The 27706-nt window shown below is 47.5% G+C and overlaps 1 protein-coding gene across 4 annotated transcripts; it reads left to right on the plus strand.

Annotated features, from left to right (window-relative positions):
- Positions 1–869: 869 nt before the first annotated feature.
- LOC128332150 (ubiquitin carboxyl-terminal hydrolase CYLD-like) lies at positions 870–27537 on the plus strand. Of its 4 annotated transcripts, XM_053266548.1 has the most exons (16): positions 894–939; positions 3598–3719; positions 4090–4540; positions 6791–7120; positions 8203–8308; positions 9247–9635; positions 10621–10789; positions 13278–13422; positions 14401–14523; positions 15041–15132; positions 16245–16308; positions 18332–18464; positions 18885–18993; positions 22255–22373; positions 24863–25079; positions 26317–27537. In XM_053266548.1, the coding sequence occupies exons 3-16, from the start codon at positions 4112–4114 to the stop codon at positions 26499–26501; spliced, it is 2610 nt and encodes an 869-aa protein (XP_053122523.1). In that variant the 5' UTR covers positions 894–939; positions 3598–3719; positions 4090–4111; the 3' UTR covers positions 26502–27537. The 4 variants fall into 4 exon arrangements, with proteins under 4 accessions (XP_053122525.1, XP_053122523.1, XP_053122527.1 ...); XM_053266550.1 differs by lacking the exon at positions 3598–3719 and having other exon boundaries at positions 870–939; XM_053266551.1 differs by lacking the exons at positions 894–939; positions 3598–3719 and adding an exon at positions 1615–1801.
- Positions 27538–27706: the final 169 nt, after the last annotated feature.

Below are 27706 nucleotides of genomic sequence, written 5' to 3' on the forward strand. Positions count from 1 at the left end.
CTGTGACGCTTATTGTCGCTATTCCTAGAGATCCCCTGCTAACTGGGCAAAGAGGCACCTTTTACCGTGGTGATTCTCTTTATTGAGCAGGGGGAGAGTAACTGGCCCTATCCACCCCCAGCACAGCATCCCTCCAGTGACTGTTGCTGGTGTGTGTCTTAAGTTTCTTTTTAGAATGTGAGCCCTTTGGGGACAGGGAGCCATCTTATTTGTTTGTTATTTCTCTGTGTAAACCGCCCTGAACCATTTTTGGAAGGGCGGTATAGAAATCGAATTCATCATCATCATCATCATCATCATCATCCCCCACCCCGCGCAATATTTTTCTCCCCCCTGTAACAAGCATTCCCCAGATGCGGTGGACTACCACTCCCGTCCTCCCCAGCCAAAGGCCATTGCAGCTGCGGTCGGATGATGGGACTTGTGGTCCTCAACCTCTGGCAACTCCCCCCCCCCCCCGGTACAGGAAACCCCGGCTCCTCCAGGCCAGAAGGATGCTTGGTCGTCACAGGGTGTTAAAAGGGCAGGCAGCTTAGAAAGTGGGCAACCCTAAACTCAGCCTTGGCTCAGGCGATGGGCAAACCCACCTCCTCCCCCTGCTCCCAAGGGCAGCGCAGGCAGGCGCCTGTTTCCGCAGGCAAAGCCCACCCAGCTCCCACTTTCCCCAGTATACTGATGGGTGTACTGGGGGAAGGTGAATGGAAAGAGAGGAGGCGGAGGCGGAGGAAACCCCCTCGGCTCCCTTTCCTCTTCCTCTTTTGCTTCTGTTTCTCTTTTCTCCTCCACTTCTCTGCTCTGATTGGCTCTCTCGCCCTTTCGAGTCGCTTCCCATTGGCTCTCGCCTTCCACCCCTATAAAACTTCAGCAACTTCCTTAGTCTGTTGTTTGTATATCGGGAGGGCTCTCGGCTTGCCAGTGGCTGCTGCGGGACCTGGGCAGGTAAGGTCTGAGACGGAAATTGCCCCAGAGCCCCCGTCCGAAGTATAGTTAGTATTTGAAATAAGAGCGGCCCTTTTAATTCAAGGGCGTAAAACGAATCGGACTATCTATCTATCTCCCGGATCAGGAGTTATTTGGGGTCATTGCATCGACAGAGGATGTAGTGAGAAGAAAGGGTGGGGGGCAAACAGGATTTTGCCCCCGGGCTCTGCAGAGTCTTTAAAAAGCCCTTGGGGAGGAGACACCTCGGGTCCCCAGATGTTGTAGGACTACAACTCCCATCACCCCCAGCCACATTGGTGTTTGGCATGGGGAGATGGGAGTTGTAGTCCGACAACCTCAGGGGACCCAAGGTTGAGAAGCCCTTCCTTAAATAGTCATTTTGACTCGCTCTCGTTGTAGGACCTGCCCCCTGCTTTTCCTCAAGTAGGGGAAGAACCTGTGTGCGTCTCAAGCGGTGGGGATGGTTTCTCTTTCACTTTTAGATCAGCTATGTGTCAGGATGATGGGTGCCCCCCTGTGTGCAATTAATCTGATGCAGGACTCATTCCCACCGCTGATTTCCAGGGGCAGAAGTATTTGAAGATGAGAGGTAGACTCTGAGCATGTGCAAAGTGCCTTGCAGTAACTTCAGTCAGGGTTTTTCTAAAGCAGGGCTAGGTTGAGAGAGGGTGGTGTTTAAGAAGTCCCCAGACCTCTCGTTTTAGAAATATGGGTGAGTGCATTTGGGAGAGGGGCAAAAATGACATAGAACCTCCTGGGAAATGAGGTTGCCAGGTGACCAGAGAAAAATCATCATGGCCTGCTTCTGAGCAGTTAGCATCAGCTTGGTGTGGAGGAAAGACCTGGTGAAGCTTTTCAGGTTAGGACTCTAGGAAGCATCCTTCTCTGCTGAAATCTGCTGTTGTAGCTGCTCTTAAAAGCACAGCTTCAGCAACTAGTTCTAAATTTGGCCACCCAAATGGTGCAAAAAAAAAAAAAATGAATCATAGAAGACAGGAACTGAAATTGAAAAAATTGGGTTCAGTTTTATTCAGCCTCTTGAGATATATCTCCCGTCCCCTTTTATTATTTTTACACCCTTCCTCCCCCCCCCCTTTTTAAAAGGGCTATAATTAACCTACAAGAGCAGGGGCACCAATTCATGTCATGACTTCTTGTTGCTCTGTGTTTCTGCTCCCCCCCCCGCCCCACCTCAGAATGCTGTGGTCTTGCTTTACTGCTCAATGCAAAGCAGAAATACAAGGAGCAGCTTAGGGGTGGCCCAACCTTATGAGAGCCATGCGCCCCATGTCAGTGTCTGCATCTCGTGATTCTTGCAGGAGCCAGTTTATAGAAATATTGTCAGCCTGCTCTTCTACTTGAACAAATGCACCTCCAAATGCCCCCAGATATTTGTAGCAAGACAGGAAGCTGCTGTATGCTGAGTCAGACCGTTGGTCCACCTAGCTCAGTATTGTCAGCTCTGACTGGCAGCAGTGCCTCTCCAGTGCTTCAGGCAGGAATTTTTCTCAGCCCTGCCTGGAGAATGCCCGGGATTGAACCTGGGCCTTTGGGGTGTAGCTACAATTGAACAATCGCCTCAGGATGTGTTAGTAACATCCAGATTGGACTACTGCGATGTGCTCTATGTGGGGCTGCCCTTGAAGACTGTTTGGAAGCTTCAGCTGGTTCAGAATGCTGCCGCAAGGATGCTCATGAGTGCGAGTTGCTTCACAAGTATTACACCCATCCTGCGTCAGCTTCATTGGCTACTGGTCTGCTTCCGGGCTAGATTCAAGGTGCTGGTATTGACCTTTAAAGCCCTACATAGCTTGGGGCCGGGGTGCCTGTCAGACTGTATTCACCCATATGACTCTGCCAGGGCCCTCCGATCATCATCTCAGGCCCTGCTCATGGCATCGCCGCTAACAGAGAACTGGTTGGCGGGGACTAGAAACAGCATAATGTCTGGATCGGGGTGGATCGGGCTAATGGGTCCCCAAACTTGCATACTACAAGAGAGATTGCCTCTGTGCATCTACACCAACCATGCTTTTGATGGAGGTGTGAGAAGTGCAGAAGGGCCTCCTGCATTAATCTCTGTGGTTGGGCAGGATCATATGTGGGGGAGACTGTTCCTTGACTGTCCTGATCCTAGACTAGTTAGGAATCCACCTTAAGTGGCGCAGCAGGGAAATGCTTGACTAACATGCAGAAGGTTGCAGGTTCAAATCCCCGTTGGTACTATATTGGGCAGCAGCGCTATAGGAAGATGCTGAAAGGCATCATCTCATACTGCATGGTGGGAGGTAATGGTAAACCCCTCCTGTATTCTGCCAAAGACAACCACAGGGCTCTGTGGGCACCAGGAGTAAAAATCGACTTGACGGCACACTTTACCTCTAGACTAGTTAGGGCTGCAAAAGTAAAGGCTAACCATTGCAGTGTTGTGGGGTGGGGAAATGTCCACAGAAAACTTTCTATAATGGGAAAGGTTCCACTGCTGTTCTTTGCTGTGAAAAATGCTCCATTTCTTTTTTTAAAAAAAATCATCTATTATCGGTTTCCCGAAGAGCTGGAAATGTTATGATCCGTATGGATGCATAACTGGAGCATCTGTGGGCAAGAGGGAATTACCTGCGGACTCTGGGCAGCTCACAGATATCTTGGTTTCAGAAAACCCAGAAGAAGAAAAACAAAAAGGCAGTGGGGAGAAGGGGACCTCCTGAATACTGCCCTACTGTAACTCAATGGAGCGGAATGATTGCTGACGTAAATGGAAGTTAACAGACAACCAGGTGGGCAGAGCTACTTGCAAAGTTAATTAGCTGTCTAAGGAATGGATAGAAACCCAGTCAAATTAGGCAGTTCCTACTTACTCTCAGGCAGTAGTCCAAACCCACGCACTGTATAACCCGTGGGGCAGGGACTTGTCATATTTTACTTTCTGGCTCTGTGAAGCTCCTTGTGCTTAAGTAAAAATAAATAACTTTCTACATCTTTTTTTTTTTTTTAACTGCTAAATCTATCAGCACTCGTAATAACTGGGAGGGCTGAACGAATTCAGACTTGGGGAGTGCTTTCCTCTGTGGCCAGCCTGCACCCCAACTGGCCTAGGCTTCCTCCTTTGGGGAGTTAACTGTGCCTCTCCTCCCTCTCCTCTCTCAGGCTGGTTCCTCACCTCTTGGCAATGAAGCCCCGGCGTCTGTTTATCGCTGTCAAAGACTTCACAGGAGAAGCCAAGGCCGGCGGGGAGGTGAAAGTCTCCAAGGGCAGCTTACTGAGCCAAGAGGATGCCCGCTGGACCTCTTCAGACGAGAGCTCCTTGATGAAGGTCCTAGACACCGAAAAGGTGGTCTGGGTGCCATTTTGGGCAACTCGGGAGCTCAACGGGGCCCAGTCTGGGCTCCTGGAGGCCGTGACCAACGGAGACGAGCGCCTGGGGCTTTTCAAGCAGGAGCAGCTGATGCGCAAGCTCTGTTCCCTCCGGAAGGGCGACCCAGTCCGAGTCCAGATCACCTCTGCCTCTGGGCAGAAGGTCCGAGGCATCATCCGATACCGGGGACCCATAGACAAGAGCAAGCACGATACGAGCATCATCTTTGGGGTAGAGCTGGTGGTGAGTTTATGGGACTTCTGGGCGGGAAGGGTGTCTCTGGTATACTCATGGAGGCCCACTAACAGGCGGGTTTGCGGGGGCCATATTTTCCGACAAGAAACAGTGGCCTGCATCACTCAGCCTTTCGAATCTAAGTTTAGTGTGGGATACTTACATTCATGTGATTGTGTGAACCCACGCTAAAGTGGCTTATGGCCTGAGATGAAACTGAGATTCCAAGCTTAGTGTGGATTTGCCCAATCACGGTAATGTAGGTAACCCACATTCAAGGACGTTTCTAGGTTGATGCAAGGCTGGAATCATGAATCTTCCCCCCCCTTAACCTCTCAGTTTCTTTTCCTGTGCAACTGTGCATGCTCATCGATAGTGTGGCCACACCTGCAGTACTGCGTACAATTCTGGTCACCACATATAAAGAAGGACATTGTAGAACTGGAAAAGGTGCAGAAGAGGGCAACCAAGATGATCAGGGGCCTAGAGCACCTTCCTTATGAGGCAAGGCTACAACACCTGGGGCTTTTTAGTTTAGATAAAAAGGTGACTGCGGGAAGACATGCTAGAGGTCTATAAAATCATGCATTGTGTGGAGAAAGTGGACAGAGAGAAATTCTTCTCTATTCCTCTCACATAACACTAGAACCAGGGGTCATCCCATGAAATTAATTGTCAGGAAATGTAGGCCCAACAAGTTGAAGTACTTTTTCATCCAATGCATAATCAACTTGTGGAATTCTCTGCCACAAGATGTGGTGACAGCCAACAATCTGGATGGCTTTAAGAGGGGTCTGGATAACTTCATGGAGGAGAGGTCAATGGCTAATCGCTGGAGGGCTATTGGCCACCTCAGGCCTCAGAGGCAGGATGTCTCTGAATGCCAGTTGCAGGGGAGTCACAGCAGGAGAGAGGGCATGCCCTCAACTCCTGCCTGTAGGCTTATGGTGGCATCTGGTGGGCCACTGTGTGAAATGGGATGCTGGTCTAGATGGGCCTTGGGCCTGATCCAGCAGGGCTGTTCTTACGTTCTTATGTTCTTACCTACAGTGGAGCGTGCTCAGTATGATTAAAGGAAGTGACTTTTTTTCCTGCCCACAATTTCTGTCAGATTTTATTACCTTCTTCAAAATGGGAACAAAGCATATGCAAATTTTACAGAAAAGCACCTGTTTTTGTTGCTTGTGGTGTTTGGCACCCAAATAACTCTGAAATACAAAGAGGGAAAGGCTACAGTGAATTTAAGGCAAATTTGAAGTGCTGTGACATGCCAGGGGAGCTGGCAAGAAAAGAGTACGCTCAGTTTCTCCATTTGTATCTAGTGCCTTTACCCTGACAGAGCAATGGAAAAATATGCCCCAGTCCACCAGAAAGCAGTTACCCATCAGAAAAGCTTACCCTAGTACTGAAATCTTGATGGGGTAACGAAAAGTTATGGTCTAGGCCATCAAAAACATGTTACCCATCAGTAAAACCTAGCAGTGGAAGCCAGATGCATAGGGCAAAACTAAATGAATACATGCAGATGTCATTCATATCCATCATTTCATCCCTTCTGAAGAAGTTTCTCACCTAAGCAAAACTGGTGGTGTAGGTCCTTCAGAAGAAATTAAAAGAAAGATGAGAGCACCTCTGAGGATATGCAGAGTGCTCTTTCCTCTATAAGTCAGCAGAGCTTACCACCACACATTTGCAATTGGGAAGTAGGGCATTCAGCTTAAGGGGACATGATTTTCAGGGGTTTCAGCCCCAGCGCCTCATAAGAACATAGGAAGTTGTTTAATATGGAGTCAGACCTTTGGACCATCGAGCTCAGTATTGTCTACACCAGGGGTTCTCAACGTTGGGTCCCCAGATGTTTTTGGACTTCAACTCCCATAATCCCCAGCCCCAGTGGCCTTTGGTTGGGGATTATGGGAGCTGAAGTCCAATAAAATCTGGGGACCCAACGTTGAGAATCCCTGGTCTACATTGACTGGCAGTGGCTTCTCCAAGGTTTCAGGCAGGAGTCTCTCTCAGCCTTACCTGGAGAGAGTGAACCGGAAGGCCTTCTGCATGCAAGCAACTGCTCTACCATCCCCTGAGGGGAATATCTTAACAGCACTCTCATGTAGTCACCCATCCAAATGCAAACCAGGGCAGATCCTGCTTATCAAAGGGACAATTCATCCTCACAACCGCAAGACCGGCTCTCCATCACACAAGTCAGTGCTCCTAACCCTTCCTCCACCTCTTCTCTTCTGTTCCCCGCTTCCATAGGGCTCTGCAGCCGGGATGGGTTTCACGGATGGCACCTTCAAAGGCCAGAAGTTCTTCTCCTGTGGAGAAAACTGCGGCGTCTTTGTGCCAGTCAGCCGGATCAAGCCAGATGACTCGTCCGAGCGCAGCCCTCCAGCACCTCCCAAAGCCAGCATCCGGGAATGCCCAAGGATCCCGCTGGAGTCTGGGGATCCCTTGTCCTCGCCAAAGCTTGAGATTGGAGACCGTGTTTTTTTCAAGATGGAAGACAGCACCCCTGCTGGCACTGTGGTGTATTGCGACCACCTACCCAGGAAACTCGCGGCTGGAGTTTTTGTGGGAATACACTTGGTAAGAGGGCCCGGATTCTTCTCTTCTAGCCTGTGTTCAGAGACAGCCAGAAGAAGGGCGTTAGTGTTTAAGGAGCCCTCTCCTCAGCGTGCCGGCAGCGTTTAGTTCAAAACCTATTTTGAATGTTGTGTCTTCACAACACACGTGTTCAGATGACTCCTACAAGAGTCAAGCTACAGAGCTGACTACGGGAGGCAGGCAGGATAAACTATTTAGCTAACTTCTTGTAGAACATTTCTGTTTCAGCCCCCACCCACAGTCCTGGGGAATGAAACACAATTCAGTCTTCCAGAAGGATATGTTTGAGTGTGAGGTAATCCTAGGTGCTGCCTATGAACATGAAGCCAGCGTGGTGTAGTGGTTAGAGTGCTGGACTAGGACCGGGGAGACCCGAGTTCAAATCCCCATTCAGCCATGATACCTGCTGGGTGACTCTGGGTCAGTCACTTCTCTCTCAGCCTAACCTACTTCACAGGGTTGTTGTGAGGAGAAACCTAAGTATGTAGTACACTGCTCTGGGCTCCTTGGAGGAAGAGCAGGATAGAAAATGTTGTTGTTTTTTTAAGATAGACACCAGCAACAAACAAGGGATGGTATGCAAAATGCTTTAATCTTGTCTCTGAAAACAAGAGACAAGACCTAAAGGTTGCCAGGAATGGTTGTGTCTTCGAGTCGGCATGGACTCCTGGTGACCACAGAGCCCTGTGGCTTTCTTTGGTAGAATACAGGAGGGGTTTACCATTGCCATCTCCCATTCAGTATGAGGTGATGCCGTTCAGCACCTTCCTATATTGCTGCTGCCCGATATAGGTGTTTCCCACAGTCTTGGAAACATACCAGCGGGGATTCGAACTGGCAACCTCTGGCTTGCTAGTCAAGTCATTTCCCCACTGTGCCATTAGGTGGCTTTGTCAGGAATACTTCTCTCTTTTTAGCAATTCTCCACTTGAAACCCAGGGATAGGGAGGGTAGTTTTCAGAATACGTACAGAAAACTCATCAAATCCTGTTGGAGGCCTCTTTGGCTTCTGGGCTATAAGCAGGTGCTGTCAGATACCGAGAACTAGGAACATGTTTTTCTAGGATGAACCAGTTGGATCCTGGGATGGTGTCTTCAAAGAACGCCGCCTCTGCTCTATCCCATCTCCAGAATATGGGATCCTTCTGCCAATCCATAAAGTCTATAAAGGTAAGTCTGCTGCTTACAGATCAGCATAGGAGACTTGTCTGGGTTTTCACCGTGTCTGGGCACATCTATAAAAATGGGAGATTTAAGAAAGGGTTAAGAAGGAATTCTCGGCCATGGGATGGGGTGATGGCCACTAGCTTGGCTGGCTTTAAAAGGGGCTAAGGCAAACTCATGGAGGGCAGGTCTATCAATGACTAATCGTTTGGTGGCTATCGGCCACTTTGAGCCTCAGATGCAGGATGCCTCTAAATACCAGTTGCAGGGGAGCAACAGCAGGAGAGAGGGCATGCCCTCAGCTCTTGCCTGTGGGCTTCTCAGAGGTATCTGGTGGGCCACTGTGTGAAACAGGATACTGGACTAGATGGGCCTTGAGCCTGATCCAGCAGGGCTGAACTTATGTTCTTAAGGGGTTTCATCTCACGATGATTTTTTCCCACTTAAAAAAGCAAATAATTAATTTTGAGAGTCCTTTTCTATCTTGACGTGTGACAGGACTCTTTCAAAGTTTTATACTTCTGCCCAACTCTTTTAAAAGTCACATTTCTTTTTCAAAATCAAAACTATGTATCAAACAAAAGCTACAGTCAATGAGGTTCTACATTATGCCAGTTAAATTATTTTGCATACCTGTGTATTTTGTAGGTAGCCACAGAGAGGAGACCACACATTAAAATCCCTTTCTCTGGAAATCCCAGACTGCCCTCCTTGACCACTGAGTGTTTGCCAAATATTGCCCATAAATTTGCCTTCACACCTCTTAAGGGCTAGAAACTTGCTAATGCTTTTTTTTGTTTTCCCCCAATGAAAGCTAAGATTCTTGGAAGGTTGAATTGTCTGCTCAGCTGCCAAATGGCAGGCTTTGGAAGATTGGTTGCAGAATAGACATAATTTTGTTGATGGTACATTGTTGGAATCATGCTCTCATTTTCTTTCTAAAGAACAAGCTGATAGAATCCCCAAGGCATTGGCCAACAACTCCCCATCACCTACCGTGGTCTCATTTGAGGATTGTCCATCCCCATCGTCCATCAAGTACCCCCCCGGAATGGAGGAGTGTTCCCCCAAGGAGCCCCCAATGTTGTTGCCTTCTCCAGATTTGGAGGGCTACAAGAAGAAAATAGAGGAACATTCTGAAGGGAACAAAAATGAGGAAGAGGATGATGATGATGAAGATGATGATGAGGAGAATGGAGAGCATGGCTGCCATCTCCTGGAAATCAACTCCATGGTGGAGGTCAATCTACAGGGTCCCCCACCAATCTATGGGGTCATCCGCTGGATTGGGGAGCTTCCAGATGTGGATGACACCATTGCTGGGCTGGAGCTGGTGAGGACAAAGCTGTGGCAGGGTAGACTGTGTATGAGCCGATTCCCATGTGCATCTATGGTCCTCACTACAGACATTAGAACAGGGTTTCTCAACGTGTGGGTCCCCAGGTGTAATTGGACTTCAACTCCCATAATTCCCAACCCACGGCCACTGGGGCTGGGGATTATGGGAGTTGAAGTCCAATAACATCTGGGGACCCACACGTTGAGAAACACTGCATTGGAAGATGTATCCCCTGGCTCTCTGTTGACATTGGGCATAGCATTCAAATCTGCCAGTGTCTGCACATTCTGTCCCACTTGCAGTTCTGGACCTGAAATCTGTAGCCAAGACTTGAAGTTGGTTATAGGTGTCTGGCATTGGACCAGGCTTACCCACACACTCCGGGAGCCGGTGGCTTGTGCAACCTTACTTGTGGCTGAGTCACATGTGAATCTGCCCTACACCACTCATTTACTACAGACACTAATGGAGGGCTGGCCTGTCCACTAGGTGGGCCTAGGCAGTTGCCTAGGATTCCAATTCTTGCGGGGCGCAAGGTGGGCAATGACACCCACTATAGTGAACAGCCAGCCTGAGGCAGTGGCGACTGGAGCAGGGGTGCAGCTAGGGCTGTCTTTAGAAAGCCCTGGTGGGGTGCAGGGCTGGGGGCAAATCAGCCAATGTGTGGCCCCCTTCCAGTTAATTTTAATGGGGTTAACAGACTGGGGCCTGGTCGTCACCATGCTTGTCCTGCCCTAATGACAGCCTTGGGTGCAGCAATGAAGGCCGATTATGCCTGTAAAAATTAGACCCATTGACTTAACATTCTGTATGTTCTAGCTGAAGGGAGAGGCCTTCCAGAAACCCTAGCCCTGCACTCATGCAAGGAGGGTCGTTGTTGTAGGTTTAATGGCACCAGCCATCTGAACCGGCAGGGTCAAAAAGCGGTTTTTAAGCGTAACCTGGGGGAGGCATCACCTCTGCTTTGTCTGTTTCCTAGGAGGAACCCCTCTCTTCAGGCTGCACGGACGGGCAATATCGAGGGATCCGATACTTCCAGTGCCAGCCGAACAAAGCGCTCTTTGTCAGGTTACGGCGCTGTCGGCCCGATTCCCGCTTTGGCTCTCTTCAGAATCTGGAGAATCCCGTTCTGCGGTGCAACTCCCTGGGTATGACACGAATGTGAGACGGGAACATCCTTTATTATTATTATTATTATTATTATTATTATTATTATTATTACATTTATATCCCGCTCTTCCTCCAAGGAGCCCAGAGCGGTGTACTACATACTTGAGTTCTCCTCACAACAACCCTGTGAAGTAGGTTAGGCTGAGAGAGAAGTGACTGGCCCAGAGTCACCCAGCTAGTTTCATGGCTGAATGGGGATTTGAACTCGGGTCTCCCCGGTCCTAGTCCAGCACTCTAACCACTACACCACGCTGGCTCCGGTGATTCCCGTAAATATCTTATTGATACACAGAAGATGCCTGTCCCACTTTTTTTCCGAGATTGAGAAAATGATTCCAAAATAAACATGTGAAGTATGCCTCCAGTTTTGGAGTCCAAAAGAAATCTGTGTCCCAGGCAAATGGCCTCGGTCTGTGAGCCCACAGGGGTGTTCAGTATCATCTGGAGGGACAAATGCTCATCGGGATTTTTGATGTCAACACCCGTAGAGATGGGAAAGAAGTGATAGCCTAACAGTACTTTCAGATCTCAGTGTGTTATGCTTTTATTGTCCTGTTCACTGGGCCCGCAGAAACGAAATGTGCAATGGTATCTTAAAAACATAACAAGTACTACAAAATGTTATCACTGCTGTCAGAGGAATGGAAATGAAAATTGCCAGGAATGTCCTCCAAAGGTTACTCCATGGAGAGAGTAAAACAATTTGACTTTTATTGCCAAAGTGGCTTTTATTGCCTTCTGGCTGTTTGCTAACATGGGAGATTTAACTACTGGGTCAAATTCAGGATATCCATGTGAATGTAGAGGCTGGGTCAAAATCTGATTTTGGTTGTGATGACTGTTAACAGGAAACAGTATTGCAGGAGAGGAGAGGTGGTCTTGTGGTAGCAAGTATGACTTGTCTGCTTAGCTAAGCAGGGTCTGCCCTGGTTCTTTATGAATGGGAGACTAGAAGTGTGAGCACTGCAAGATATTCCCCTCAGGGGATGGAGCTGCTCTGGGAAGAGCAGAAGGTTCCAGGTTCTCTCCCTGGCTTCTCCAAGATAGGGCTGAAAGAGATTCCTGTCTGCAACCTTGGAGAAGCCGCTGCCAGTCTGTGAAGACAATACTGAGCTAGATAGACCAATGTTCTGACTCGGTATATGGCAGCTTCCTATGTTCCTAATTTGTTCATTATTACCCTAACCCTTTTCTCTGTGTAAAAATGACTATAAGTTTACCCTAATAGTCTGAGGGTGGAGATTAAGAAGGGGTTATAACACAGAGAAAGTTGCAAATGCAGCAAGGCTATTGCCTATGTTTCCATCTCTAGGGGGCTAGATGTTGCCAAAAATCACTATGTGTATTCATCCGCTAGGATGATACGGATGGCCCTCAACCTTTTTGGCATCCCTTGAATTTTTGACCTGTACCCAAGCTCACTTTTGAAATAAGCACATGTACAGTCATTCACATAAAAACATGTATCTGTGTGCAGACACCTGAACACACGTACAGCATAACTTCTAAATAGGGCTTATATTCTTGGATTCAGAGTGGAATGGAGGCATAAGCTGGTGGTGTTCTAAAGGTAGAAATGTGGTTTCTCCCCATATACAGCAGAGAAGTATATGTGTATTTCGGAGCATGTTGGGATGACATGGTGACAATTCCAAGGGTAATGGAATCAGGCATGTTGGCACTTTTTCAGTGTCTGTGGTCATAAGCAAATAGGAACATAGGGAGCTGCTATATACTGAGTCGGACCCTTGGTCCATCTCGCTCAGTATTGTCTGCACAGACTGGTAGTGGCTTCTCCAAGGTTGCAGGCAGGAGTCTCGCTCAGCCCTGTCTTGGAGATGCCAGAGAGGGAACTTGGAACCTTCTGCTCTTCCCAGAACAGCTCCATCCCCTAAGGGGAATATCTTGCAGTGCTCACACATCAGGTCTTCCATTCATAAACAACCAGGGTGGACCCTGCTTAGCAAAGGGAACATCATGCTTGCTACTACAGGACCAGCTCTCCTCAAATGTTCATGTTGATATTATGTCAACTCAAGATTTGCTTATTGCTGGCAAGAGAACATCCACTATGAGGCCATATTTCTTACAAAAGCCTTAAATATTATCGATAGTGTCTGAAACATGCAAAATGCGTTGGCAACGGAATCAGAAATGTTGCCCCCCAAATGATTCCATTACCAACATATTTTTCATGCTTTGGACACTATCTATTATATTTAAAGCATCTGTAAAAATATGACCTCATAGTAGGAGATGTTCTCTTGCCAGTGGATATATACCTCCAACTTGAAAAGCTGCTTATGACTACAGTCAATGGAAAAAAATAACATTTTTCTGTGTGACTCTTGGAATTGCCCATGAGCGTTAATGAAGTTTGCACCTAGATCTATTCAAAGGGGAGTCATCGCTCCTTCTAGGGATTCCAGCACTCTTCTATGATTTCTCTCGCGCGCCCCCTTCCAGACTTCCACGGGTATGCCAGTGCTAGAGTGGAAGAGGACACACCACCACCTCTACTGGGTGACCAGGCCATGGAGCATCTCTCAGGATGGAAAAAAGGGATTCAGGGACACTGCAACTCCTGCTATCTGGATGCCACTCTCTTCTGGTAAGGTTGCCTTTTGGAGCAAGTAGGATGCAGTTGTTGTACCTGCACTGGAAAGCCCTGGGTTCAATTGCATACTTGGACACAAGATCTTTGGGAGCAAAGAAAATAGAAGGCCATCTCATTTGAGGCTTGGGCCACATGGTAGTTTATTCAAATTTAAATGCACATTTCTATTGGAGATGTAATGCTGTGCAAATTCACAGCAGCATCTGCTGACGGTATCCATGAGAAAAGAAAGATTGTGCCCTCGAGTCAGTGTCGACTCCTGGCGACCACAGAGTCATGTGGTTTTCATGGTAGAATACAGGAGTGGTTTACCATTGCCTTCCTCCCACGCAGTATGAGGAAACCCACCTTTTAAAAAACCAAAACCCTTTAAAAGTAGTCTTGAAAAGAAGTGGCTCTCCTATGGAATGTCCTAGATGGCCAGCAGGTGGCTCTGCGAACTCACATAACTTCCTTTTGTATTGTATCTCTCCTAGAGGTTTGCAGTCAAGTTGAAATAAACTACCATGAGGAAGTGGCTAGGGAAAATGTTTGCCAAATGATGGGTACTTTTGGACTGTCCAAAGAGGGCTTTTTGACTGTATCCCCTGCACTCTGAACAGTATCTCGGTAATCTTTGGGGGGAACCCTGTAAGGTAGAGTATTGCAATGGAGAAGGAGCCTGTGCTAAACTTGAGCAGCAGCAGCCTCACAGAAATGCATGAAGCCCAAGAAAGATATGGACAGAACTAATAGTAGCCTGAAGCGGGAGCTAGAGAGGGAGGGACAGAGAGATGGGAATCCTTTAAATTTAAAGGACTTTTAAAAGTGTGGTGACCTCCTACATTTGGGGGCTTTTGTCCTTCCCTTTTACATGCCAGATATATGCACCACGATTCCACATGCCCCAGTCTAATTACTAGGCACCACTCCTCTTCAGAGCTGGTAAGAGAATCCAGGCATCCTGACAGCCACACTTGCTGCTTCTTTCAGCATGTTCACGTTCACCTCTGTGTTGGATTCCATGCTGCTGCGTCCAGCAGACAAGAACGATGGGAAATCTTATACTGAGACCCGGGACCTGCTGAGAACAGAGATCGTCAACCCTTTGCGCAAGTGAGTGTGCTTTCCCCTGTGCCATGTCTTCAGTGTATCTGAAGAAGGATGCTCACGTTCTTCTCACAGCCTGTCTTCTATTATTATCACTTGAGTGGCTTTCTCGAAAACCTAACCTCATGTACGAACAAGAAGTTCTGTTAAGAACTAATCTGCCTACTTACCTTTCATTGTAATCTTAATTGATGATTACCATCTTCACAAGTTAGCCCACTTCCGCCTCAAACGTTCATGCATCTGCCATCTTGAATTGGGGTGGATGACATCATTGGAGGGTCCCTTCAGCTGTAACAAATTTGGTCCGAAATTGGTCCAGGCATTGCCAAGTTGATAGGGGGACGCACACAGAAAGCTGGGTGATCTCATAAGTTTATTTTCCTTAAGGAAAGTAGGCTAAAATTATTTGTGGCGTATTGCTGGTGTTTTCCACTCCCTCTTCTCTTCAAACCACCACTATTTCCTCTGAAGGGTTTCTAGTGAAACACAACTAACGTCTTGTGTTTTTTGGGGGGGACAGGAATGGCTATGTCTGTGCCACCAAAATCATGGCCCTGAGGAAAGTTCTGGAAACAGCTGGGCAATCTTCAGGCTTCACCAGTGAAGAAAAAGGTTGGTGACTCTGTGTGTGCGCATGCGTGTGTGTGCGTGCGTGTTGTAATTGAGTACTTTAGGTAGTAGCTATAAAAGGGCAGGGCAGATGAGATAAGACAGTCAGTTCGGGTAAACCACAAATGACCAGTTTATTTTATTTAATTTAAAACATGTATACCCCGCCCTTCCAGTACACTATTGCTCGGGGCAGATCACAACAATAAAATAGATACAATATACAATAAAAGTATATTGTTCAAATGATAGTTCCTCCAACTAATTAGAAGGGTGTTTTAAACTACTATCCTGGTCATGTGTAGAGTGACCATCATACTCCCCACTACACACACACATTTTATAAAAGGACAAACTGGAGGATTTTGGCAAAAGAGGTTATGGTGGGCACACATTTGGTGCATCCGCTTCTGAACTGTGTGAGCAATGAAACAACGAAAGTATCATTGGAACCAGTTCATAATCTTTTCTCCTGTGGTTTACAACTCTTCCGATTGGCCTGGAGTCCTCGGGAACAGCAGTCCTAAGGTGTGTTAAGAGTCCTAAAAGCAGTCCTGGAGATTTTAATGGCTTGATATTATTATTTTTAAAAAATGGGGGCGGGGCTGTCTCCAGGAACAGCTCCATGCAAAGTTGGTAACGCTATTTCTGCCACCCAGTCCAGCTTTCCTTGAAGATTTGGTGCACCCATTTATAAACTCTAAAAGTCTAAATTTTCCCATTACAGCTCTGCTCTCAAATTATGGTATGAAACATCTTGCCTGAGAAGATGGCCTTATCAGTTTAGAGAGGGCTTAAGCTGAAACATAGGAACATGGTGCGTGTTATATTGCAGCGATTATCTGTCACGGGCCATTTGTGACTATGGCGATGTTCCCCTACTGAATTGCACTATGTCTGAATTGACCACTTAGTTTAGAGCTCATTTTCCATGCTGATGGTTATGTTGAGGCAGGAGAAAGGAAAGCCATTCCTTTGGTTTTAGTAATGTTTTCATCCCTTCTGGCCTGTCAGAATTCCACAGAATATGGAGGGAGGCTGGTATGTTTGAACAAAAGGCATTGTTGAGGGCTAGATAGGAACTTCTTTCTTCTCATGTTGTTTCCTCTTCACAGATCCAGAAGAATTTCTCACACTGCTCTTCCGGGTGCTGAAAATGGAGCCACTCTTCCAGATTCGGTGAGTGTCCCCACCACCGCAAAAGGCAGGGGCTCCTCAGTTCTGCTCTGTCCTCCGGCTTCTCCTCCAGTTTCCTTTATCTTTTAAAAAATTGATTGTTTGCAATAGCATTTCTTCACTGGAAAAGGTCTGCCCTGTCATTTGATCATTTTCATCCACAAGAGGCCCATTCACACGCGATGTTCTACACTCTTACGATGAGTGTACAGTGTAGGTACAGTTATTCACGTGTTATGCTGAACGCAGATACGGAAGTACATTTCCTGTCTGTAGCATGCATTTGTATCCATCCTGTATACAACTTCACTTTTAAAATGAACACAGCTACAGTCATTCATAAAAGCTCATGTACAGACATCTGTGCACTCGTACAGCATAATGTCTGAATCAGGTTAAGGTGGGTTACAAATAGAATTATATAGAGATGCACCAAATCAATTCGGTGCAGCCTGCCGAATCATTTCGGTGCGGCAGGGAGTGGTACCTTTTAAAGAATGAGTAAATCAGGTCCTTACCTGCTCTGCTGCCACTTTCCTGGGTGTGGCGCTGTGCCTCTCAGAAGTCCGTATGTGGCCATGGGGCTGCACCCAGCAGCCTGTGAGCGGTGGTGGGACGCACATGGCCCCTGCGCATGTGCCGAAACATTCATGCACATCCCTAGGAGGTAGGGAAGTGATTGTGAGGCTCCCATGGGGTGGGAGGACTCTGACCTATCCAGCAGCTGTGCCCAGCTGTTTGATGAGGTAGGAGGTAGCCCACCTACACAGCATGAGCGTCTCAGGTGATCACTTCCCCTGCCTCCTACACTGCTTTATCCAAACGCAGGAGTGTGCAGAGCTCCTCAACTTGGTTAGGACACTTGTCCTACCCACTTGATGCTCATGAGAACCAGCCTTCTGACTAACCACGGAGCTTGTGTTCAAAGTTGCTCGTGCAAGAAGATTGCATAGTTGTGCTAACAAATGGGGATTTGCAGAATTGCATTCTTGTGCTATAACACTCCTGTTGCAAAACTTCTCTTTTCAGCAGAAATGGTGTCCTGCAAGTTGTGTAATTGTTGTTCAAGCATAACGCTAATCTGGACTCGAGCTCCAGACTTCACAACATCCTTGTGACAGCACAAGATTCTTCTGCATGTGGACCATGAGGATGCCAGCCAATATTTACAATGCAATCAAATACAATCAAATACAGGCAATATTTACAATACAGTCCAAAATGATATAAATCTAAAAATTACAGGAAAGAACCAAAGCAGATTGCATAGCAAAATCGAATCCACCAAATGCCACAAAAAGTCTGGGTGAACAAAATAATCTCACTCGACACACGAAAAAAATCGGGTGGGCACATGACTACCGTATCTGTCTGAATTCTGTGTCTGAGTACCATATTTATTTGATTTCAAGACTAGGCTTTTTCCAAGTTATGTAATGTTATAAATTGAGGGGTTGTCTTAAATTCAGAGTCCTGTTGGGCAAATGCAAGTTATACCTGTATTTAACCTCTATGTTTCAAGCAAGTAGTCTTGACTTCAGAGTTGTCTTCTTCTCTTTGGGTAAAGCCAGTATTTCTGGGCAGATAAGGGCACAAATGTGATCCCAGAACAAAGGCCTCTGATGGAGGCTTGATCACCCGGGCAAGGTCATATGGGAGCAAGCATTCAGCTGTCTCAGACCATCTGTTGCAGGGATAGGCAACTTTGGCTGTTGAACCACAACTCCCAGCACTAGATCAGAGGTAGGCAACCTTGTCACTCCAGGTGTTGAACTACAACGACCCTCATCCCCAGACACAATTTATTGTGGCAGTGGTTTGACAACAGCTGGGGTGTCAAGGTCGCTACCCTTGATCTAGTGCTATATAGCTAAAAATATAGATAAGAAAATCCATTTGTGACTCTAATGCTCTGACCTCTTCCCCACCCCCTTCATTTGCATTGTCCTTCCCCTTTCTTCCCCACACAGCCCCATTTTACATTAGCATCTCCCAATCTCACCCTCTTCTCTCCCTTCCCACCAAGCTCAGCTGGTAAGGACCCCCATGGCTGCATTTTCTATCAGATCTTCACTGAGGGGCATCCCACCCGGGTGGTACCCACAGTTCAAGAGCTGCTGGAGGGATCACTGGTCACGGGGGATCTCAAGTTCACAGAGGTGAGACTCGGAATCACAGGCGTGATGGGACCAACCTTGACTCCCTTCTGCTCTTTAAATGCTCCATGCAAGAGCTCCAGCCCATGGAAAAATTGGTTTCAAAACGGAGACTTCCACAGACTCCTGTTCTGGTGGAGCTACTTATTAATGTACATTGCCTTTGCTCCCAGTTGCCCTTAATCGAGTGAATGCCATTTATTAATGTACATTCTCTTCACTCTATTACACTCCCTTAATTGTCCTGGAGCTCCCAGAGAGTGTTCAGTCATTAATGACATTGCCTTCACTCTTAATTGTCTTCACTTGCCTTCACTCTCAATTGCCTTCACTTGAATGCATACCATGGAGCGACTCCATCAGTAACTTCCCATCTGTTGTTCTCCTTCTCATCCTCCTTGGTGCTTCCCTGCTCCCTGGCAGGCCCCCTCCTGCCTCATTCTGCAGATGCCACGGAATGGGAAGAACTTCAAGGCGTTCCATACCATCCAGCCCAGCCTGGAACTTGACCTCACTGACCTCCTGGAAGACAGTAAGGGGGCAGGTGGGAGGGAGGGAAGGTGGTCCTGTTTTAGAGGGAGAGGCCACAACTTGGTTATAGAGTGCATGCCTTTTGTGCAGAAGGTGCCACGTTTATTTCCCTGGCATCCTCTCTGGTTGAAAAGGCTTAGAATGGCCTCCTCCAGCCTGAGATTCCGGAGAAGCTGCTGCCTGTCGGTGCAGGGCTGGATGGACCAATGGTATGACTCAATATGGCAGCTTCATATATTCGTATAAATAGGGAATGCAGAGAGGTATTACAGAAAGGAAAGAGAAGTGGAAAGTGTGCATGCATACTCTCTCTTTTACTCTCTCTCTCTCTCTAACCCTGTTCATGCAGACATTATAAAATCGCCCTGCTGTAGCCATGCACAGCAAGGCGAAGGGGAAGGAAGTCCCGCCCCCATCGCATCCATAGGATATGAGAGGATTATCTCCCTTGGAGGCCTTCAGGAGAGCCTTAAAGGCCCATCTTTGTCCTGGCTTTTAATGGTGTCTTGTTCTGATCCTGAATTTTAATCAGGATTAAATGTTTTGTGTCTTTAATTGTGTTTTATTATGTGTGTTTGATTTTCATGTAAACAGCCCTGAGCCACTTTCGGAAGGGCAATATAAAATCACGCTCATGCCCCTCTGCTCATGCGTACAGCTGGGCTTGTCTGAAGGGTGGGGGAGCCCAGTGCATAATGGCGGGCACTTCCGTGACTGGATCCAGTCTTGCAATCACAGAAGCAAACTGCTGATTGGTGCAGTGTGGGTGGGACTTCCTTCCACTTTGCCCCACCATGAAGGGGTGGTTATAAAATCAGACTCGTGGTTTTTGCAAAGGGGTTGATTATCAATTCAGATGTCATAAAATCGGGCGATTTTATAACATCTGAATGAGCTTCTTGTGTTTCAACAGATGTACAATCGGTACACAGAATGTGTCTGGAACATAGGAAGCTGCCTTATACCAAATCAGACCCTTGGTCCATCTAGCTCAGCATTGTCTACACCAGGGATTCTCAACATTGGGTCCCCAGATGTTATTGGACTTCAACCCCCATAATCCCCAACCAAAGGCCACTGGGGCTGAGGATTATGGGAGTTGAAGTCCAATAACGTCTGGGGACCCAACGCTGAGAATCCCTGGTCGACACAGCCTGGCAGCAGCTTCTCCAAGGTTGCAGACAGGAGTCTCTGTCTGTCTATCTTGGAGTAGGGATGTGCACGAACCAGCTCAGCAGCCGTGGGCAGGGTGGGATCAGTTCCTCTTAAAAGGAGGAACAAAGGCGCTTACCTGCTCCTCTGCTGCCCCACTGCTCATCCGAGACTGGCACTGGCGTCCAAATGACGGTGTGTGGCTGCTTCCTTGTTCCCAACAGCCTGCGCGTGGTGTCAGCACACACATGGCCGCTGTGCATGCTGGGAACCCATGTGCATTGGCCATGTGCTTGCTGACACCATGTGCAGGCTGCTGGGAACAGGGAAGCAGCCGAACGTGGTCATTTTGCATGCCGATCCCAGATAAGTGGAGGAGCAGCTAAGCACCCGTGTTTTTCCTTTTTAAAGGAACTGATCCCCACCCCACTGGACTGGCTTGGGTGTACCCACCTGAACTGGTTTGACGCTTCCATCCTTAGGCACTGAACCGGTTCGGGCACATCCCTGTCTTGAGATGCCAGGGAAGGGGCTCGGAACCTGTATGGAGAGGAGGGCTGGTCTTGTGGTAGCAAGCATGACTTGTCCCCTTAGCTAAGCAGGGTCTGCCCTGGTTGTATATGAATGGGAGACTTGATGTGTGAGCACTGAAAGATATTCCCCTCAGGGGATGGAGCCCCTCTGGGAAGAGCATCTAGGTTCCAAGTTCCCTCCGTGGCAGCATCTCCAAGATAGGGCTGAGAGAGATTCCTGCCTGCAATCTTGGAGAAGCCGCTGCCAGTCTGTGAATACAATACTGAGCTAGAAAGACCAATGGCCTGACTCGGTATATGGCAGCTTCCTATGTTCCTAACCTTCTGCCTGGAAGCATGCAGGTGCTCTTCCCAGAGTGGCCCCACCCCCAAGTAGAATATCTTAAGGTGTGCACACAGGTAGTCTCCCATTCAAATGCAAACCAGGACAGACCCTGCTTATCAAAGGGGACAATTCACGCTTGCTACCACAAGACCAGCTCATATACTAACAGTTATCCACACATGAAATTCAGCACATACAGTAGTACACTTCCTATCTACTACTGTATTTGCATCTGAAGGGGCCTCTGTCCCATTTTGCTTTCAGAATAAATGTGTACATTGCCACAAACACAAGTACGTGTTTACAGACACCTCAATACATGCACAACGTAGAGGGCCACGTCCCATAAAGGGTGCATGTTCAGGACCCATACAGGTGAACAACAGCCACATTTGATCAAGGGATACACCAGAGGGTTGTCGGGACATCCAGGGGTGATGTCCCAATGGTCCACTCTTGGTACCTTTCCTTCCTCTTCACACGTGCTGCCAGTTGTATCATTTCGACTGGCCCAGTGGTGGTTCTTCATATTTGTATAACCGGTTTTCTCAGAGTTCATCCCTGGAGAGAAAAGGTACTGTATTCACCTGAATCCAAGACTAGTTTTTTTTTCTCCCCAAGTTAGGAAAATAGAAAGTTACCTTATACTGAGTCAGACCATTGGTCCATCTGAATCAGACCATTGGTCCATTTTTAATGTAAACCGCCCTGAGCCTTTTGGAAGGGCGGTATAAAAGTTTTAATAATAAAAAATAATCTAGTTCAGTATTATCTACCCAGACTGGCAGTGGCTTCTCCAAGGTTGCAGGCAGGAATCGCTCTCAGCTCTGTCTTGGAGATTCTGCCAGGGAGGGAACTTGGAACCTAGATGCTCTTCCCAGTGCGGCTCCATCCCGAGGGGAATATCTTACAGACAATGCTCTCACTTCTAGTCTCCCATCCATTTGCAACCAGGGTGGACCCTGCTTAGCTAAGTGGACAAGTCATGCGTGCTAGCACCATCAGAGGGTTGTCTTAAATTCAGATCCCTCTTCCTCTTGAGTAAAATACAGGTATAACTTGTATTTAACCTCTATTTTTTAAGGGACTCGTCTTAAATTCAGAATCGTCGTGTATTTGGGTAAATACAGAACATAATCCATGATGGCACTTCCAGGTTAGCCTCACTGTTCTAAAAAAAGGTGGTGTGTCTCCACCCAAGTCTTCGCTCCTTCTTTGACTGACCCCAGTGTCTCTGACCGATCCATTGCAGCCCCTCGGGAGTGCTGCATCTGCCAAGGGCTGGCCGTGACCGAGTGTCCGGATTGCTACGGGGACGCCCACTTCGGCATTCGACACATCAAGCAGTTCTGCAAGATCTGCAACCAGCAGGTACTTGGGCCAGCTTCTCAGTCTAGAGGAGAATCCTGGGGTATCATTGCATGATTTCTTTCATCTTTTGAAAGGAATAGCTGTATTAAAAATGTACATGTGAATCTTACAGAAGGAAGGCCTCCCTTCATGGTTTATGCCTCCATAGCACCTGCCTTTGGTCCAATGCAAATATTTGCTGTCAAAAACACTCTGGCAGGCATCCTGAGTAATGAACGAGCAAGCTTATGCTATGAAGATCGCCTGTTTGTGCTTGAAGATGGGATTTGTGCTATTGTAGTTGGGCACAAAAGTTCCCTTTGAAATAAACTAGGCATGCCATCGGTTGTGTGACTGTTGTGCAAGCAGGCTTGTGGTAGCGAAACAGTAGTCTGGAATGCAAGTGCTGTACTACAACTCCCATCATCCCCAAGTCCAGAATGCGGAGGCCAGATTGGTCTCTGGGTCATCTCGGAGAGACCATATCACTCCTATCTTAAAACATCTACACTGGCTGCCAGTAAGCTTCCGGGAAGGGTACAAGGTCTTGGTTATAACCTATAAAGCCATAACGAGCTTGGGCCCTGGGTATTTAAGAGAACGCCTTCTTCGCTATGAACCACACCGCCCATTGAGATCATCTGGAGAGGTTCGTCTGCAGTTGCCACCGGCTCGTCTGGTGGCTACTCAGGGATGGGCCTTCTCCATTGCTGCCCCGAGGCTTTGGAACTCACTTCCTGCTGAAATAAGAGCCTCCCCATCTCTTACAACTTTAAAAAGGGCAGTCAAGACGCATTTGTTTTCCCAGGCTTTTAATTAGATACTGTTTTACTTGTGTTTTAATAGTTTTAACTTTTTAATTGTAATTGTTGAAATGTTTTAATCTTTTATTGGCTGTTTTTATGGCGTTGCAAACTGCCCAGAGAACTTGCATTTTGGGCGGTATAGAAATGTATTAAATAAATAAATGAATTTACAACTTATTGTGGCTGGGGATGGTGGAGGTTGTAGTTGAGCAACGTCTGGAGTACCACAGGTTGGGAACCCCAAGCTGACATGCTTAGTCTGGAGCGGAAGCCTGGTCTGCCCACCGACCCCAATGAGTAGACCAGCCCTCCCAATGGCACTCGAAACATTTCAAGTTTGTTTCATCGATAAAGCCGGCTTGGCCACTCTTTTGACAAAATGTTTCGAGCATTTTGTGTTCCGTTTTGAGTTTGAAATAAAATGCAAAATCTGTTTCGTGCACATCCCTAAACACTGGTGTCGGTACCCCATAAACCCAATGAAAGCCATTTCTGATAATAGCCTAAAATAGCTAAAACTTTGTTATATATTAATAATACCAGCCTAATGGTACAGTGGAGACGTAACTTGCCTAGAGAGCAAATGGTTGCTGGTTCGAATCTTCGAATCTCTAGGGAGCAAACGGTTGCTGGTTCGAATCGGTAAGTTGGTTTGTTTCCCAGACTATTGGAAACATCTATATTGCGCAGCAGCGATATAAGAAGGTGCTGAAAGGCATCATCTCAGACTGTGTGGGAGGAGGCAATGGTAAGCCCCTCCTGTATTCTACCAAAGAAAACCACATGGCTCATGGTCGCCAGAAGTCAACTCTGACTCAGCGGCACACTTTACATTAATAGCAGCCTCACACACAACTTTCATCTGCTCTTGCCTGATGGGAGCAGCCACCGCCCAAAATTTAGCTCCCTTAAGGAATTCTACAGCAGCAGCCAATTCCATCAGAATTCTAGTTACATGGTTTAGGATAAAGGACTTGGAAGTTCAAACTTGATTCAGAAGGAAACTAAAGTCTAGCTCTCACAATCAGCAGATGAGGCAGTAGATGGATGTCCAACCTGTACGGCCTGACTCTGTGAGGTGGACCTATGTGGCTGGGCACTCCTACCGATAGGAAAAATAGACCCTGGAAAGAGAGATGTCCTAACACAACCCTCTCCTGACATGCTAGACCCACTTCAAACACGAGACCAAGGAAGCAAGGGGAACCCACCCATGCAGTCTCCGATGCACCTGGTGTCTCAAACAGACCAGGAGAACTCTCCTGTGCTAGCAGAACTAGCACATTAGGGATCTGTAACCCAGGTGGGCACGGCACTAGCATGGGTTTGTTTTTTAAAAAACATTTTATATCCCGCTCTTCCTTCAAGGAGCCCAGAGCGGTGTACTACATACTTAGGTTTCTCCTCACAACAACCCTGTGAAGTAGGTTAGGCTGAGAATGTTAACATTGCATGAGTAGTGCCTGGTTTAAATGGAAAACGACATGAGCCGGCAGAAATCCGTTTTGCAGGAAATGACACGAGCAAGCTCCTGCGGCCGTCCCGCACTGCATCAAAAGGCAGGCAGTGAATCTTTCTTAGTCCACCTTATTTTCCTACAGAGGGACCTTCAAAACAAGGCCGATGGGGAGAGTTTTGAGTTAGAAAAGGCCTCTCTGCTCACCCTCTTTCTTTCTCCATGGTGGCACTTGCCTCCCTCCACAGGTTCACAAGCACCGTGCCCGCCGCAGCCATCAGCCCCGCCCGTTGCATCTCCCTGAGGAGATCGCACGCCTGGGGCCCCTGCCTGACATCATCCCCCGCCAGAGCATGCAGCTCTTTGCCGTCCTCTGCATCGAGACGAGCCACTACGTCGCATTTGCCCGTCATGGTCCCGATGTCCACCAGTGGCTTTTCTTCGACAGTATGGCCGACCGCGAGGGTAAGCCAGTCTAAGGAAGCCTCTTCCTGAGACAAACAGGAAGTGCTACTCTTGATGGCAGAGTCAGAACTCTCTAGAGTCTAGAGACACACCTCTTTATCTTTCAACTCCCTGTAGACAGCTTTCTTCCAGTTTCCTCCTCTTCATTTTAATCTGTATGTTTGTTCTCTCTCTCTCCCGCCCCCCCTTCTTTTAGCTTCCTTTCCATTCTCAAGTGTCTTTTCCTTGTTTCTTTTCTCCTAACATATTTGTATTTGTAAAGCCACCAAATGGCACAGTGGGGAAGTAACTTGCCTATGGAGCAAGAGGTTGCCATTTTGAATCCCCACTGGTATGTTTCCCAAACGGTGGGAAACACCCATATTGGGCAGCAGCAATATAGGAAGATGCTGAAAGGCATCATCTCAGACTGCATGGGAGAAGGCCATGGTAACCCCTTCCTGTCTTCTACCAAAGAAAACCACAGGGCTCTGCGATCACCAGGAGTCGACAGACTCAGCAGCACAACTTTACCTTTACGCTTATTTGTATTCGTAACTGAGGGTTTTTAAAAATGTGCATCCATGCGCAAAATGTGGAGTTCCAAAATAACATGTACAGTTCCAAAAAAATCCAAGCCATTCAAGAGTTGTATGACGTTAAATGGTGTAAAAATTACTGATCACAATAAGAAAAGTAAGGAGAGTAGGATCCTGAGCAAACAGACTGATTTCTTCCCCCTCTACCAAAGATGCTTCTCACAAAAAGCATCTTTGCCAGTCTTCTGTAGTCTTCCCACCAGTGAATGTAACAGGCTTCTGCAATAGTGCTATCATGTTTTTAGTTCTGAGTATTTTCTCCCAGTCTACTGTATGTAGACTTCTAAATGCCGTAGAATGTGACTCTAAACAATAAAGTATGGGTGCAGACAAGAAATGGCACAGGTGTGTTTTGTCACAGCACACATATGAGTTACTAATGGCACAGTGGGAAAATAACTTGACTAGCAAGCCAGAAGTTGCCGGTTCGAATCCCCGCTGGTTGTGCGGCAGCAATACAGGAAGATGATGAAAGGCATCATCTCATACTGCGTGGGAGGATGCAATGGTAAACCCCTCCTGTATTCTACCAAAGACAAGCATGTGGTTGCCAGGAGTCGACACTGACTCGACGGCACACTTTACTTTTACTATTGTGCAGTTCTGGATTCCCTTAAAAAAGCTTTGCCCTAATTTCATCCGTATTGCTCCTTTTCCAGGTGGCCTGAATGGTTTCAATATTCCTCACGTCACCCCCTGCACCGAGGTAGCAGATTACCTGGAAATGTCCCCTAACGAACTCCAGCGCCTGGACCCCAAATCGCTGCCTCCTTATGCCCGCCGTCTGCTCTGCGATGCTTACATGTGCTTCTACAACAGTCCTTCTCTTGGCCTCTATAAATAAGTTCCTGGCTGGGAAATTCGACATTCCCAGGAGAAGAAACAAGAATCGTCGGACTTCTTACCAAGAGGGACCACAAACACTGTGCCTGCTGTGGACACGTCTGGTGATGATGTGGGTCTTCAGCAGCAGTAGCAGCCTGGATATATGGCAGCAACCCAACCCAGTGGACTATCTGGAGACCCGGACTACAGTTACACTGTCCACTTCCCGCTTCTAGTGGAAGCAGCTGTGTAGTCGCCTCTGATTGGCTTGCAAGAATCGGGCCCAGATTGGTTAGTTCTGCAGCCTGGTTAGTTTGGATGCCTCTGTACATGGTGCCTAAAGGAGCTTTGCGTTGAGGGTGGCTCAAGTGCTTGCAGTGCCCGAGGGGAGGCATCAAATATAGCTTTGCCCCACAAGCCTGGTGTGGGCCAGCCACCTTTCAAAACTGGCCCTGGCAAATTTGAAAGCGGCGTGAGGGGTAGGGAGGAGGGAGGGTTGCCAGCAGCCCCCTTTTCTCCCTTTGTGCTTCTTGCAAGCTTTGCCAGGAATGTGAGGTAAGTCACTCCCTGCAAAGCTTGGAGGGACCAGATTGGTGCCAAAGAGCTGGCAGCAGCGGGGCTGGGGGAATCTTATTGCCCTGCTGGCACCCTAGTAATCTGCGGCCCTCGGTGACTGCTTTGCCATGCCGCATGAAAGGGCCGCCCCTGCATCTGTCTGGAAGGCTTTCCCACCCATGCTTTGTATCCCAGATATATGTAGGTTGGTAGTGACTACTTATTACTGACAGGGACAGCACTCACCAATGTTCTACCTTTCTCCATGTTCCAGAAATGTTCCATGTTTCTCCATGTTTCGCCTGTTCCCAGATCGAGGGTCACTGACAGAGTCCTTTCCACCTCTTCCATGTTACTGAAAGGTGGTCTTTACCTGCTGTACATTTGTATTTGTTGATTATAGAAGGGTCTATCCTGCATTGGCTTCCGCAGATTGGTGTGGTGTTAAACCAGCCACAGTAATTTCTTTACAGAAATAAATAAGAAATATTTTCACAGTAGATTTGTTGTTGTTGTTGTTACTATGCATATAGTGCTTTTCCAACAAAGTTCTCAAAGCTGTTTACATAGGGTGGGGGAAGAATATTAAGGTTCCCTGTCCCCAAAGGGCTCAGAGTCTAAAAAGACACACAAAGTAGACACCAGCAACAGGAATGGAAAGGATGCTGT

Source organism: Hemicordylus capensis, chromosome 6 (assembly GCF_027244095.1).
Source record: "Hemicordylus capensis ecotype Gifberg chromosome 6, rHemCap1.1.pri, whole genome shotgun sequence".
Lineage (NCBI taxonomy): Eukaryota > Metazoa > Chordata > Lepidosauria > Squamata > Cordylidae > Hemicordylus > Hemicordylus capensis.

Coding starts and splice junctions, on each gene's coding strand:
- LOC128332150 (XM_053266550.1), top strand. CDS start 4,112: ATGAAGCCCCGGCGTCTGTTTATCGCTGTCAAAGACTTCACAGGAGAA. Junction 4,541..6,790: donor TCTTTGGGGTAGAGCTGGTG/GTGAGTTTATGG, acceptor CCGCTTCCATAG/GGCTCTGCAGCCGGGATGGG. Junction 25,080..26,316: donor CAGTATGGCCGACCGCGAGG/GTAAGCCAGTCT, acceptor CTCCTTTTCCAG/GTGGCCTGAATGGTTTCAAT.